Genomic DNA, 16,161 nt, shown 5'->3' on the forward strand with positions numbered 1-16,161 from the left:
AGGGAGCTGCCCTTCTACTTTTCCCCAAAGGCGCTGGTAGCCAGCGACAGGCACACAAGTGGCCCTTTCCTAGCCTGGGACAAGCAGTGGTGCCAGGCACAGCACTTTGGGACAGCTAAACTATTGCTCAAGAAAAGGGCAGTCCAGCTGCCTCTGCTTAACGTGCCAAACCTCAGCACATAGAAAGCCTAAAGCGTGCATTCCAGTTTCCAGGGGTGACTGTTTAAGGCCACCAGCACAGCTGGCACTGGCAGGTGACCAGCCTGGTGTGGCAGCAGAGGCAGCACTGGCCCAGCCCGTGGAGCAGCATCCCTCAGCAGCGTTACCTGCGGTGCAGAACTCGATGATTTCACTCCACTCGGACACGACGTAGTCACCATCCACCTGCTTGGAGGCCGTCTGCACCGCCACCGTGTACTCTGTCCTGGGGCTCAGGAACCAGTGCCCGCGCACGGTCATGGGCAGAGGAACTGCCTTGGCCACCAGCTTGGTGGGCACATCCTGGCACAAACAAAAGCACCAAAGGACACACACGTCAGCAGCGAACCCAAACCAAAGTGCCACCCTTTCCTTCACTGCTTTTGCAGCGTAGTCACCAACCCTGGCTCTTCTTTTCAAACTCCAGTTATTTCCCACAGTTTGTTGCTGCAGCAAAGTGAGCAGTGGCATAAGGCCTGATCTAAGAGGCAAAGGGATAACTTGCATGTATGAAATAATTATTTGTTCCAGTGACTGTAGAGTAATGCTATTATATATAGCCCAAATGTATAATTCACTCTAGGATCATTTATGCTTACGTATGCAAAGAAAGAAAGACATGCTATTGAGAACAAAGCTACCTTAATTTAAGAGAGTCTTGTGCTCTCACTAGTTTCTTTTGGCAAATGTAATCAAACAAAATTCCTCCTGCTGTCAATCAGTCCAGCTACACTAGTGCTGCTACCTTCCAAACTAAATTTCAACAGACAAAATTAAACACATTGCAGAGTAACCATGGCTGGTTCACATCTTTCAAAATACAGTTCTGTGCAGCAATGGCCAGAAGAAGCCAAACAGCTTGAGCCTACCACTGAACCTCTTGCTTTCCCCTCCATTGCCCCTTTAGATCCTCTGTTTTGTTCTTACTGGATATCAAAGCCCCAGGATGCAACCAAGAAAAATAGCTGCTTGCTGTAGTTAAAATACTTGATTTGTACAGTACCAAAGACTTTGGTGCAGACTGCCAAAGGACAGAAAAAATAGAAGAACAGGACATTTTATGGAAGAACTGTGAGGGAAAGGACTCACAAGGGAGTTCAATGATTCTCTGTAGTGTACCTGAGGAGCTGTGATAAAATGAAAGATATTTGTTATTGAATATTCACCAGTAATAACAGAATAGTAAGACACCTGCCATGTGAAAAGTGGGCACTTTAAATGACATCCTTAACTGTCCACCTACAAATACTAATCCACAATCATCTACCTATATACAGTAGTCCTATACTAGGACTACAGGTAGATGGACTACTATAGTAGTCCTATAGCATAGTAGTCTTTAAAGGAAAAAAGGAATAGAAGGGATCATGATCTAGAGATCTAAAGGATTTTTTTCCCCCTTGTCTTCTGTTATGGGAAAAAGATCTTTTCCCTTTTGTTTTCCTATCAACAAAAAAATTTATCTTCAGTTTCTGTATTAAGAAAGTGTAAAATTAGCAGCTTGAGATATTACAATAATTGATGTAATTGAGTGATAATCCAGGGTAAAATTTTGTTGTCAGGATTTCTTTTTTGTCAATTCTCATCTAAATAAAATAATAGTTGGATAAAAACTTTATCTGAAAAGGAGAGAGTTGTGCATGCTGCAGTTCATAATATGTAGAGAAAAACTACAAAGAAAAAAAAAAAAGAACACCAAATGACATTTAAAGCTACCACCCTGAAAGGCATCCCACTGGACAGAGTCTGCTACTGCTAATGCAGTCAGCAGGTGCCACAGTTAACATCATTGGTCTTCCTGTCACCTGTTCTTGGGTTATGGTCAAATCTCTGTGCTCACACCCCAGTGGTGGCTTTTCACCATTAATTTTGTCAGTTTTCATGTAACATTAGAAGCCTTGTTGCCCCAAGTGTCAAAGCTTTACCCTCCAGCTGTGCATCAGCTACCTCTTTTAACCATATCAAAAAAGGGAGAGACTACAAAAAAAAAAAAATTTAAAAAAAGGTAAAAATAAAGGGGCAGAGGACCACAGACCTGAGGGGTTTATGTCTTGCACAGCTGGAGAGGAGGGGCTGTGATGCCTCTCACAACTCTAATCTGCTGTTTTTTCCTAAGCAAACACCACATTTTTTTTAAAGGCCACAATACAGAAGAAATATTCCAATGTTCACACTGAGGTTCGTCTGGGGATTCTCCACTTCTCCCTTTCATCTCTCTTCTGCCCAGCTCTCATTCCTGGCTGAGCCACCAAAGAAGTGCAAAGCAGGTACTGTGCCAGCCCAAGGAGAGCCAGGATTCTAGAGTGGCAGATGGCTGCTCCACTACCAGCACCCACCAGACAGCTCTAAAGCTACCTAGATGGCAATAATTTCTAAGAACAGCCTGGGAGCTTTGAATAACTAAGCAGCAATGTTTATGAGTCACACTACTCTCCTTTTTAAGAAAAGAGGCAGCTTTCAGTCTTCAACTTTGTGGGAACTCAGCACATCCAGATTCTAGTCCCAGTTTTGCTAAATATTTGAATATTTTTCTTATTACATGGGAATAATCATATTTCCATATTTAAAAGAGAGGAGGTATGCAAAATGAATTGAAAAGACAAAAATCTTATTACAATTCTAGTCTTTGCACACCACTATCAATACAAACCTCTTTCACAGAGATGATAGTCAAAAATAATAACACTTCATGCACCCTAAGTATGCTGAATATACTTTATATATTTACCAAGAGAAACAGTATTGGAAGGTTGAATCATTCCCTGGTACACAAGAAAACACAGAGCTCCCTTTCCTGAGGTACAGCATGGATCTATCAGGTGAAGTCTATAAGTAACTTAAAGCCATCTGAGCAAACTGATACTTAATGTTAATTCTGTATAAGTTAGAAAGTAAGCTGGTCCCTGGTGTTAACACCTGTGAGAGAGATGGGCACTTGCAGTGCTTTACCCTACCTGTAAGTTAGGTAAGGATGAATTCTCCTTGCACAGGCCAGGATGCTGGATGACTCCTAGGAGCAAATCCCAATGCTCTGTTTTATTCCTAGGCAATAGAGCTCACAGTTTTCTCTCTAAAAAAGCTCTGCTAGGAGAAAGGACAGTGCTATCCCTCTCCTTTATGCAAAAGCTTTTTTAGGAACTAATGAGATGGGTGGGGACTGGAGTCAGTTCCCAGCTGCGAGGATTCAGTGCTGGGCTATCAGCTCCTGCTGCTGAGCTTCAGCTGGGAAACTCCTACGGCCAGCCTTAGAGGGAGGAAGGCTGCTTGTCTTGAACCCCACCCGGGTTACATCTTTGGATCTGAGCACTTCAATTATCAACCCAAGTTCATTCTAGAAGGTGTGCTAAAAATTGCTTAGTACTAAAGATGCATGAAAGCAAACACCCAAGTGCTCTGGCACAGAGCTGAGTATTCAGTCTGTGCTTTACTATTGTCCAATCTCTCTCTACTCTCTGGATCTCTGTCATTCAAGCTTGGGAATAAAACCATCAAAAAATCACACAAAAAAATTTTAACCAAGTCACTAACAAAATTAGTAGCAATCAATTTTTAGTTAATTCTGACAAGACATCCAAATTATTCATAATTTTAATGGATAGATTTTAGTCTCCTGTTCTTACAATACCAATTACCTTTGTCCTTTGACTAAACACTGCTGCACAATAAAAAGCTAGGGAATTGCTGAGAAACACAAAATAAATCTAATAGCTTTTCTTTATTATACTACCAATATCCTTCCCCCCTTCCATTGTAAGTCTAGTCTCATTGCTGGGATAAAGATTCTGAAGTGTATGTGGTGTTTGCTCTACTAGGATGGCTCTACTTTTCACAAAAATAAATGTTCCAAGTATACACCAGTTAGCACATGAATGAAAAAACATGTAGAATAATAAAATAACTGACATTAGAAAGAATCCATCCCACTTTAGAGAGTATATTTATTCCTGCAGTGTAAAATGGGAATTTCAATTCAATGGCTGTCAGTCCAAAATTAGTGAGAGTAAGAAAAAACCAAAAGTACCCTAGTTTATTTGCTGTTACAATTAAAAATGGGGCATAATACATGCCTATTATAACATTAGGTTTAGTAGTGCTTCACACATTGGTTCCTAGCAACTGCAACAACCTGGCCAAACATGTAAAATTCTCAATTTAAAGAAATAGTGATTTTTTGTTACTCTTACTGCATATGTTACTTCCAACCAAAAAAACTCAAAAAAACAACAACAGCAAAAAAGGTCAAATAAGAAAATTATACACCTGCCATTAATAAAAATCTCATAAAAAATACTCTCACAATAAAAAGCCTCAGAGAAATTGGTGGGAATATCTTCTGTTTATCTCATTGGCTGAGAAACCAACAATTATTTAGGTGCTGAGAAAATTACAGCCCTTACATTTGTTTGGACAGTTATTTGTGCCTTGGCAAACCTTATCTTTTAGAGAATGCCAACATTATTTTTAAATTTGAGGAATGTTCTGTCTCACTGTTTCTCTGGACATCTCAGTAATTCAACTGTTCTGAGGTAAAAGAAAATTTTGCTGGATTTGGTAAGTAAGGCATTTGCAGATCCTGCAATGCCTCCAATATGTTCCTGCACCAGAGGCTTGAGGAAAGAGGCCAGATGAATATTCAGGTCACAGTGCTGAATGCTGCAAACTAAAATTGCTGGAAGCCTTCCTGGAGTGCATTAGAATTTGTGGCTCTTCTGTTGAAATGAGCTGTGCTGCTCTCAGGAGTCTGTCACTGAACAAGGACAGGCAGGGAATACACACATTTTGTAAATAATGATAAAGAACTAGTCAGGAATAAAAATGGCAGTCTTGCACTACACTGTAGAGGTTCCAAAAGTGCTTTCAAATGGAACAGAAAAAGTAATGTGCAGTTCTCTGTGAAACAAATGTAGTTGTGTGTACATGCACATAGGCTGGAGACAGAGAGTAAACCAAAATCCCATCAGATTAATCAAAACCCACCTTTGCTGAATATCAATTCCTGTTTCCCATGGCCTGGCTTTGAAAGGTTAATAAAACAGAGATTCATCTGCTTACAATCAAGCATTTGTGCCTTGATTTTTAAATGAAAATTACCTTGTGTTTGAATTTGTTGGAATTCTTGTTTTCTTTCTTGTTGAGATCGATGAAGTAATGGGTAATGCGATCCTTGGATTTAGAATCCATTTCCCAAGAAATCTTGAAGGAATCACACGTGATGTTACTTATTTTGATGTTGTGTGGGACTGGAAGCTCCTCCATCTCTGCAATCCCACTATCTTGTGATTTATTCCCTGCATGGAAAATAAGCACGAGTTATTCAGTGAAGGACCCATTTGATCAGTGTTTTGTGTGCTCCAGTACCAGCCCATCCCTGAACAGCCTTTCACAAAGGCTCAGAGGGGTCCTCAGCAGCCAGTGGGGTACAGTAATGCAAGTCTGGATGTCAGTGATGGAAAGCATTGGGAAAGGATGAAATTCCTCAGGTGAATGAGCACTAATAGCATGGTGCAGAGAGTGGCTGGCATCACCGCTGTGTGTGCTAGCAGGCTGACAGCACAAACCACCTGAAGCTATCAAGTGCTCCAAGGTTCAGTTAAGAAGCCAGCAATGCCCACAGTTAACATAATGGCCCTATTCATATCTGTCAGCGACTTAAACACAAGCAGAAATCATATTCATCCTTAAACCACTTTTCAAGCACTAAACACAGCCAATCTCTGCAAGATTTATAGATGCTGGATGCATATACACATATGTATACACATATTTAAAACAGCAACTTCTTTGAAATGAAACAATTAACACTTTGATGAGCCACAGCAAAAGGGACACAAAAGCAAACTGCATTTTCTGTTCTTAATTCTTCCCAGTTTCCCAGCTGAGACCCTGCAGTTTTCTTGGGAAGTTATTTTCTAAGTATGTATGGAAGACTAACAAATGACCATTGACCCCAAAAAGAATCACTGGTTCTAAATTTGTCTCCCCTTAGTTCCCAAGGCAACTTTATAGTTCAGCATTCCGTGAAATTTAGAATTCAGAAACGTTAGGTGTTCTTGCACTTACATAAGACCCAAGTCAAAAGTGAACAAACGAAAAAAGCCCAGTAAGTGGAGAAAAAATACTGGGTAAAAAATGAAAAAATCGATATGATGTAAGAGAAGAAGGAAAGAAACAGAACAGAAAAAAAAATTGAACATGGATAAGGAGAGATAGAACCAAGGGAGAAAACAAAAAGCTAATGAAAACAAAAGCCTAAGAAAGGGAGGAAAGCTCCCAAACTCTGGCCAGGTGACGAAGATGGGAAGCTCATGCAGGGATGTGGGGCAATGCATTATCAGAATTATTCACAGCCACATCTAATTATAGAAAAAGATAGTATTTATATTTTCATCATAGCTAGTAAAAAATTATAAAAAACTGAACTCAGAGGTGTTTGGGCAGTAGTAAAAGTAAAAACTTGACTTGGAAAACATGAGGAACATTTCAGCCTCTCAACGTACTCTGACAAAGAATTATTCCAGCACTTCAGTGCAAGAATATTACTGTTGGCCTGATTGTTGAAAATTCTACCCATAGATATGTGAAATTCAATCACAGACTCTGCAAAATTCAAAGATCTCCAGCTAGTATTGTGAATAATGTATTTTTACTGATGACTTCAAGAACTAATAAAACTATTTTTCTGGTTTTGTCTTATTTTATGCATTTACATCTAAAAGGTTGTCTATTCTTCAAACATCCTATTGCTTTTCTTAAATTATTTTTCAACTAATACCAAAATCAGTTAGTGCATGGTCTTGCTCAAAATGCCCCCTGTTTGTGCCATACACAGTGACATTTCCAACAGCTGCACTGGCTGCAAGAGACTCAGAAATACCAGTCATTACTGAAAGCTTTCTCTTCATATGAAAGACGTGGCAAGTGCTTTTCCCAACATGACATTTCAGAAAGCCAGCAGGGAGAAAATGGCACTGCTTTCTTTTGCAAGCAATTTGTATTTGAAAGATGACTGAAAGCTCTGCCAGGTACACTGAAAAGGCTTCATATGATTGGCTCTTCCAAGAGTGAGGCTCTGTGTTTAAGCAGAAGATGGAGTGTGGCTGCTGAGGTTCTCAGAGCTGGAGAGCTGGACAGACTGAGACCCCAGCTCCCTGAACACTGTGTAGCATCCTGAACAGACGTGCAGCCAGGAAATCCAAGCCATAAATCCACAACAGCTCAATGTGCAAATTATTTGCCTAAAAATGAGATTCTGTATTCCATACTCAGGGCCTGAGCTGTGTTACCGACAGCCAAGGTGGTTTCAGCCTCAGGACACGTGCAAAGCAGTAACTGACTCCTTTGTCAAATTTTTACTTTGTCAAAAATAACAGAGAGAAAGAAACACTTTGGAGAACACCAGCGGCAAAGAGCAAAAGTGCTTTTGGAAATAGGTATAATTTTCTCTGCATTTCTTGGTATTAATACCTGGCACACATATATGCACTCTCATTCCTTTTAATTTCTTTGCTTTTGAAGTGAATAAGTAGCTGTAAGTAAATGTCAAGCAGAAAACCTCCAGGTAATTTTTAGGGTTAGGGTAGGGGTTAGGATTGAAAGAGTCAAAGAGCCTGCAGCTTCAGGAAAACTGGGGCTGGAAAAGGCAAGGCTATCCCAGCAGGGCCCCAGCATTGCTGCTCCTGCATCTTTGTGATCTGGAATCCCATGATGTTGGGATAGGGGTAGGGTAGTGCTTAGACAGAAAACTAGGAGATACAACACACATATTTTAGGGGAAGTATAAAGACCACAAGGAAATCTAAGCACATCTAACATGCCAAGCTCCTGAAGGACCTCCATCTCTAACACTGGCCTTTTCCCCAGGACTGAAAGTTTGCTACAAAAAAGAAATCCCAGATTCAGTGGTGATTGCTCTGTTCACCCAAACCATGTCTGTCTGCATTCAAGCACCTCAAAGCAGCCTCTAGGTCGTTGCAATGTTTTTATGGTGGGTGAGACATCCAGAAACCACTGAATGATTTGGGAATGACAAAAGCACAGGGAAGCCCTGGTGATAGCACACAAGCAGTGACTGGGAGGAAAGTCAGTGGAACCCTGGCGACCACAATATTCTGTGTCTGACCACAATATTCCCCTACACTGATGTAATTTCACTCATCAGGGCTGCTGTCATGTAGGAGAGGCTGCACCAGGTGCTGGGTGTAGTGTCTGGGAATACACACAAGACATTAACTCCTGCAGTTACTTCTGTGAGCTGCCAGCTCCATGAAAACCTCGGAATGGGATGAGGGAAACATGACTCGGGTTCATGTGCCAGAAATAAGCAAGACCGTACTCACAAAGTACAAAATTAAAAGCTAATGCTAGATGCTTAATACATTCTGGGAAGATATCTGAAAATCAAAATATGTGTAGATAAGGATGAGAAGCAATTTCTGAGACCCTGAAAGATTAGGTTTATAGATAGATAGATACCAACAGCACATGCAATAAACACACTAAAGGCCAAACAGAATTTTATAATATGAATCACATTTAAAAAAAAATCTCACCTTATCCAGATTTTAAAATGCATGCACTGAGGAAATCAAAATGTGGTTTTCTCAAGGTAACATTTTCAATACAATGAGAGGTATTAGCTATGGTATTTTGAAGAAGAAATGTTTGATGAGATGGGATCAATGTCTAAGAGCACACATGCCTTAGGTACCATGACATAAGAAATCCTCTTATAGACGTGGATGCTAGCAACTGAGAACAACTCATTTACAAACAGGAACTCCCATGACATGAGCAGAGAAACCTTACACCTTCTGAAATACAGAACTTTCTACCTTTTCTTGTCTTGATAATTCAACAGATAGGTTATGTATTACAGCTCTAGAGGTAAAATATTGTAATTACAGAAATCCGATCTAGACTGACAATATTTAAGTGCTGTAATTGAGAGTGAATTCTCCAATTTACTGAGAAGGTATTTAATTTCCTCAAAAATTCAATAGAAGGGAGAAAACTCTTCATTCTGTATAACCATCAAAAATGACAGGGAAGTGCCAGGAAATTACATATTAGCTGCTACTTTAAATTTAACTAAGCAAAAATACAGTCTCATATTTTCCTCCTGTGCTCAGCAATGAATGGCTCCCTGTCCAATGCCTGGCTATATAGAATTACAGAGCCAGGACAATACGTCCTCACCAAGCAAATAATTAACCTGAATACCAACATTTCAATATTCACAGCAACACCTTCTTCAAGAGAGACAGTGAAATCACACAGAGGAAATACAAATGCAACAACATTAAAAAAACCATTAATTCAAGCCTGTTATTTGTTAGGCTATGTAAGTGCACTTCTCTAGGATAGTTACTCTATTTCAAAGCACAATTTTTTATCCATAACCACAGAAGTAATGTTGATGTTTTGTTTATGCATCTTTTCATGTACAATAAAATGAGTGAACAGTCTCAGACTCTTAAGTATCTCTCTCTCCTCTCCCCCAGAATCCTAGTAAACTACCTCCCAATAGAGATTTTTATACTTATATAAGCATATTTAGGAATATTTTCTAAATAAGTATCCTTGTAAAACTAATTCCTAAATTAGATAAAGAGAGAATGCCTGACCCTAGAAATCCTGTTAGAGGGATAAATCCCTCTAAACCTTCTCCTCATTTCCTCCCCATTGTCTAATACTACTGCTGTGCATTTTCTAGTATGAAATGTGCACTGTGGCCAAAATATTTTAAAAATAGTTTCAAGAATAAAGCATTACTTGACTAAAACGTGCATCTATATTTACTGAGTGGTTTTGAAACATGTATATACACTCAGATTCTTATTACATGGTTTTAACAGCTTAATTTATCTGTTTCCTGCTAATCTAGGACATTGACTTCAGCAGGAATATTCCACACACCAAAGAAAGAGAACACAACTGGACTCTGTGAGTACAAATGTGCCTTCAGTACAGGCATCTTCTTCAGCTGAGAATGCCCCCCAAAGAGTGCCCACATAAACAAAGCACTGAGCAATCTCTGGATTGCCCGGTTTCTGTGCTGAAAAATTTGTCTCAGCCCCTTACAAAGGACTCGATTCTTCCTCCTTCTCACACGGAGGATGAATGCACTCTACAAGTGGCGCCGTGATTCACATCAGCAGCAGCCCCATCTCTCACTCCTGCCGCTGCCAGCCAGAGATGTGCAGGCTCCCAGCTCCCAGCTCCTGCTCTCTCCAAGCCTGGTTTCCCTGCTGGTTCCCCAACACCCCCCAGCCCAGATGCCCATTTGAACAAAACGCCCCTGAACAAAAGCAGGTGGGACTCCAGGGGCTTTGTTTCCTCAAATGTGTGTGTTCCACCAACACCACTGGGAATACACAACACATGAGTGGCAAAGCTGACGGCTAGAGCAACAACAGAGGTACTGTGGCAGATTTTGGAGCGTGGTTATGCCATCAGAACTGAAGGGCTTTGGTTTACAGCTCATTCTCTCAGCAGGCACTGAACACAACATTATGTTCAATATGAAATTAAGTGTATCTTCACAGAGGAGGCTACTATAATTAGTGCGCAGAAATTAAATAGTCACATTATAACATTTCTGTGAAATATCAATTTTGGCATAGATAGTGGATTCTCAACAGTGGATTTGTTGGGCCATATGTACTCCTTCTAAGTCAATAATAAAACCTAAATATTTCTTAAATATGACAGCAGAAACAGTTACAAGAAAAGAACCAACAATACTCACTCCTGTGATAAGACCATAGATATCTTGAATTACACCTGGAATCATTTTGATACAAAATATGCACCTGTTAATCCAAAAGCAAAGACTATTCTCCAAAAGATTTTATGCCTTTGACCTGCAATGTTTAGGTACAATTTTCATATGATGTACATAAAACACATATATGAATTTTTATGTATATATGAATATATATATATGAATACTGGAAAATGCTAATACTTTTACTATGCTAAGAAAGACAAAAATACTGACAAAAACCATCCCCCTTGGGCAGTGAACCTCCTCAGGCTCACTTTGCATCCAGAGAAGAGAGGCAGTTTCCTAGATGGGGTAATCTGAGTACCTACAGGTAACTCTCACATTTAACTTTGCTCTGGAGGAATCTAATTCTTTTCAGAGACTAGAGAGGGAGGTCACAGAAGCTAAGAGCTAGCTGAAGTTACCCTTTATAATAATTTCCTAAATTACATTTGTCAATTTGACCGATTCTCGTGATGCGACAGCAATTTGAAAGATTTCTGCCAGAGAAAAAAGAAAAATCATGGGGATAAATAGTATGTTTTATGCTGTAGGCAATTTCTGAACTCCTTAGCAAAGAAATATACATGTCACTGAATCAGAAATATCATTTGGACTAACACTTTAAAAGGGATAATCTTTTCAAGAATAATTTGTCAGAATTTCTGTGTCAAATACATAATTTACTCCCACAATTTTTTTCTGAAAGCACTGATAGGATCAAATATCTCAGGACCATTTAAGCTTAAATGTGGATGAATTTATAACTTGCTAACTTCAATTATAGAGAAATTATTTAATAACTGTAATTTAATTTTAAATAAATAAAATAAATAGTGCATTTAATTGCATCATTAAACTAATTCCTCAAAATAATTGTTTCCTCTCTTGCTATTACCATACAGAAAATTCAGATATGTCACTGTACATTGTCCTCTGTTGCTATCAGCCAAATGGTCTAAATCAGTATCAATGCTGCCTTTGATTTTTGCCCATACTCTAAATAAAAATTTAAGTAATGATTAGTAATACCTTCAGAAATAGATAAATTATTAGAAAAAGTCTTATTGAAATCAATGGAATCTAAGCTGAGTTACTCAAAAACTTCTGAAAACATGATTGCAACTATGTACACAAACCCCACAAACCCAAAGGATAACACAAACCCCGACTGCAAATCAGATCAATGGCTAAATTGGCAAGGCTGACCTTATTCTTTCACTAAGATTTAATTGTTATTTGATATCCTGAAGTAATTTGGCATCTTGGAAGTATTTAATATTTATACCTAATTCATTCAAAACTAAACCACATTTTCAGAATGTCCATATCAGCCAAACCCCTAGACCGAGTACTGAAATGGAAATAGATGCAAGTCTCTGTTGATATAATTACCTTTTTTAGAGCTCCCCTTACTCCTATTAGATATTTTTTGAAGAATATTTGTAAGGAAACTGGAGGTCTCTATGCCTTTATAAAGTACTTGGTATCCCACAAGGCTGGGCCTTTATTATTGAATTTTTCCTCTTTTATTTTTGCAATTTTATTACATGTAAGTTGAGGAGTGTTAACACACTAATATGCTAAACACATATGGCTTCACACAAAATTTAGTTTTCACTGTATTAAAAATAAATGGAGATAAAATAAAAAAGGAGGACTTTCATTATCAGATGGAAATATGCAACTGAAAGGTTGTAAATAATCATGTAGGTACATTTTTCTTCACTAAGCACCAGGAAACCTGCAAGACTGAAAAACCACTTAGGCTAGAAGATTAAACTGCCATCCATGCTATCATAACTACTCTTCCCTGTATCCAAGATATGGAGATCTCTTGAGATCCTTTGACCCTACCATGCTCTAAGGAGTGACCAAATCCCTGGCTGGAGAGCTGAGAAGTGCTGGGATCTCCTTTTATGACCCATGAATACCAAAACCAAACAAACTGAATTGGCCAGCCAAGCTGAGACTGAGTGCAAATGTCATCACCATGCATCAGCATCCTGCTCCTCATCCTGTCTGCTCAGTGACTCCTGTATGCAAAACAATTTATACCCAGTTCCCTCTAACATTCTCAGCCTGCTTTTACTAAACATGGCTTCATTTTCTACTGTACCTTGTCACATAAAGCTAAACAAGCTTCTCTGTGGCCTTCTGTGAAAGGAGAGCTGCAGTATGCAAAAAAAAAAAAAAATCTCCTGTGGGCAAACCATCACTTTTCATGACTCTGCCATCAGTGCCAGGCAAGGGCAATTCTGTCTTCCTGAAACCAAAAAGGACATCATTGCAGGCCACAAACACTAAGCCACCACAATTTCCTCCTAATTAAATTCTCCCATTTTGTTCAGCACAGCAAGCTCGCAGTACATGGGTGGTAAGTGGCTCTTCTCAGCATGTGTTGGCTACAAGATACATTTGAAAAACTAATTTTAATTAAAATGTGCATTTCTCAGTTGCTGAAAGGGAAAGAAGGTAACAAGGGATGTAAAAGGCTCTAAACCACCATTGCACTTAATTTAAATGCCATTTAAAAATAAAAATTAACTTTACAGTCCTTACCTATACAACTAGTATTTGAGTGTAATGCATACCTTCAATTATACAGAATTCCAGACTTAGAAAGCAAGTATGTCAGAAACTACTACAAAATCTCTGCCAGACCAACCTATCATATGCACTTCATTCATTTAGCAGAAGTCTGTGTTATCAGATGCCTATCATTATCTAGCCAGTGGGAAATTCTGACCAGTCTTCAGACTGCTCTCAGGTCCACTTTGTGGTGTATTTTTGTAAGGATGCTATCTTGGTACTCTTCTGGGAATAAAACTGGGAATAAAATTTTTCAGCAGACCCCCACCCTGTTGATTCCCAAAGGGGCAGATTTTGGAGCAGGAAGGGATAAAAATCTTTTAATGGCATGAGGTTTGTCTCTTCTGGTGAATAAAATGTACAGCTGCATCCGAGACTATGGAACTGCCTATGTCTCCAGGACTAACAACAAAGGAAAACAGATCTCAGATGAAGGCACTGACTGTATGACCCCAGACAAGTTGCTTGGGGCCAGATTCCGATCCAAGTTACACTGCTCTGGGTCACTGGCCTAATTGCTCCAGTGCTCTTCAGCTAACAGTGTAATTGAGGCAAAGCATTGCCCTCAGTTTTCCATTGCTTTTAATATTAACTGTGTATTAGAGAAGTGAGTGGCCTTTCATGATTTGTGCTTCCACATGTCACTAAACAAAGGAGAGAGACAGTTCCATTTTAGTTTATTACTGTGAACCTCATTCATATCGGTTTACCTCATTCTTTGGCTGGCAACAACTTGTGCCATTTATTGCAGCTGGGTCTTCATCTAAACCAAAAACGTGTTCTCTACTTCAAGTTGAGTCATGTGAGTTCAAATCTAGCAAGATGAGGCAGCCTTGTATTCACATGAGCTTTAATGTGACCTGCCAGCTTCCCTGAAACTGCAAGTGCCTTGATCACAAAAGGGTTTTTTCATTTAAAATCCACTTCCTTTCAACACAGGGAAGCCCAGACAGAAAGGCAAAACTCATCACTTGCAGGGCAGCAGAGAGAACTCAAGGCTGGGGAACATAGTTTTACTAAGCATTTTCCTTGGGAAAGTAGGGTGCTCAGCATGAGTGGGCTTTTGTAACTCTCTGGATACCCTGGCAGTCTGCAGCATGAATGAGCATTTCTTTACTTCAGCGCACTGGCAATTGCTGTGTGCTTTTCACACACATCTCTTGTAAGGAATGGGATTTGGCTCTGGTTTACACTAGTTTGTGCTTTTTAGCTGTGATTTAAAATGTATTACATATTCACAATAGTTCAGGAAATTCTACTTTGTAACTTGTGCTGTTCTATTTTACTTTTAAATTGCATGCATGTTTCAGAATTGTATGCTGTTTCAGACTCTCAGGCCCTGACAAATAAAGGATATAGGGGTTTTGAGAGTCCTTTTTTTTGGCAGGAGTTGTTCTGTTTCATTTTTAGCTGGTTTCCTAGGGAAACTAAACATTGCCAAGGCCTTTAGATGTAGGTCTGCCACTGGTTGACGGTTCCTAACTTTTGGATCTCTGACAAGAGCAGAGAGCTCACAGATAACTTAGGTTGCTTCCAGTTTCTTTAAGGCAGGCAAGCATGCACAAATGAGAGGATCCTGCTAAACACTCCTTATCAAGAGGAAGGCTACAATGAGGTCGAGCTTTTCACTTTCACTAGAATATAAAGATGACACAGTTATGAATATTGTAGCCAAAATAAATCTTTCAGCAGAGTTTTCACCACATTGGAATTCACCCCTCACTCAGACACAGTACAGCATACTGACTGTGCACATTTATTAAAAGTCCCAGGTGTAGCTGATCAGCTTCCTGTCCTGGTGGCATTTGTGACAGAACTCTCCTGTAGGTTATCTAATGAAAATTGTCTAATGAAGAGGAGAAAACTCAAAGTGAAGTTTTGATGTGATTAAGTTAAAAGAAACCTGCAACAATTCTAAAAACATCAGATTCAAATCCATGGTCCTCAATAACTCTCAAATTGCTCTTTAAAAAAGCACAGCTCAGTTGGATACTTACAATAGCTCCCATTACAAATTTTTCTGTAGTCTTATTATGCAGGCTATCAACAGCCATTGGACTGCAACAATGGCACCAATCATGATCATGACAAGACAAAAATTGATTAGCTATAGAGGAATAGCTGCACAACCTTCTACAAATTCACAATGCCAAACAAGTTCCCTTGGGTATGGTACTTAAAAAGAATTCATATTTAGATTAGTTTTTCGTCTTTTGGATTTAGACCATTTAAAAGCATCTCAAGGAATGCTTTCCAGTTCCCACTCCTACTATATGAGCTAATCTAATAAGCATACTGAGATACACTGAAGGATTTTGTTTCCCTCTCTGGCTTCCATCTCCAGCACTGCACACTTGCACTTGGGCTGACAGCCCCACCAGGCAGCCTAGGGGGCTCCCTGAAGGTCTGCTCGGGGAAGCAACACAGAAACCAGCTGAGCATTACAGAATATACAAAAACAGAAAAAGGAGAATCACTATACATGGAGATCGTGGTTCTGTCTTCCCTGTGCTTTTCCAATTACGAGAAAGCACAGAATATCAGATGTGTTCCTACCACACAAACCATGCTGGGCCAGCTGGCTATTGATGTGCCACAAAACCTGA

At 39.5% G+C, this 16,161-nt stretch overlaps 1 protein-coding gene across 7 annotated transcripts in view; it reads right to left on the reverse strand.

Annotated features, from left to right (window-relative positions):
* The window catches only part of PHYHIPL (phytanoyl-CoA 2-hydroxylase interacting protein like), a 125,723-nt gene that overhangs the window by 5,522 nt on the left and 104,040 nt on the right, over positions 1–16,161 (reverse strand). For all 7 annotated transcript variants that reach the window (XM_064430050.1, XM_064430051.1, XM_064430049.1 and 4 more), the window contains exons 2-3: positions 5,290–5,486; positions 327–501 (exon numbers count right to left, since the gene is read on the reverse strand). In XM_064430050.1, the coding sequence (XP_064286120.1) occupies positions 327–501; positions 5,290–5,454 (340 nt within the window). In that variant the 5' untranslated portion in view covers positions 5,455–5,486. The remainder of the gene's footprint in view (positions 1–326; positions 502–5,289; positions 5,487–16,161) is intronic.

Source organism: Passer domesticus, chromosome 8 (genome assembly GCF_036417665.1).
Source record: "Passer domesticus isolate bPasDom1 chromosome 8, bPasDom1.hap1, whole genome shotgun sequence".
Lineage (NCBI taxonomy): Eukaryota > Metazoa > Chordata > Aves > Passeriformes > Passeridae > Passer > Passer domesticus.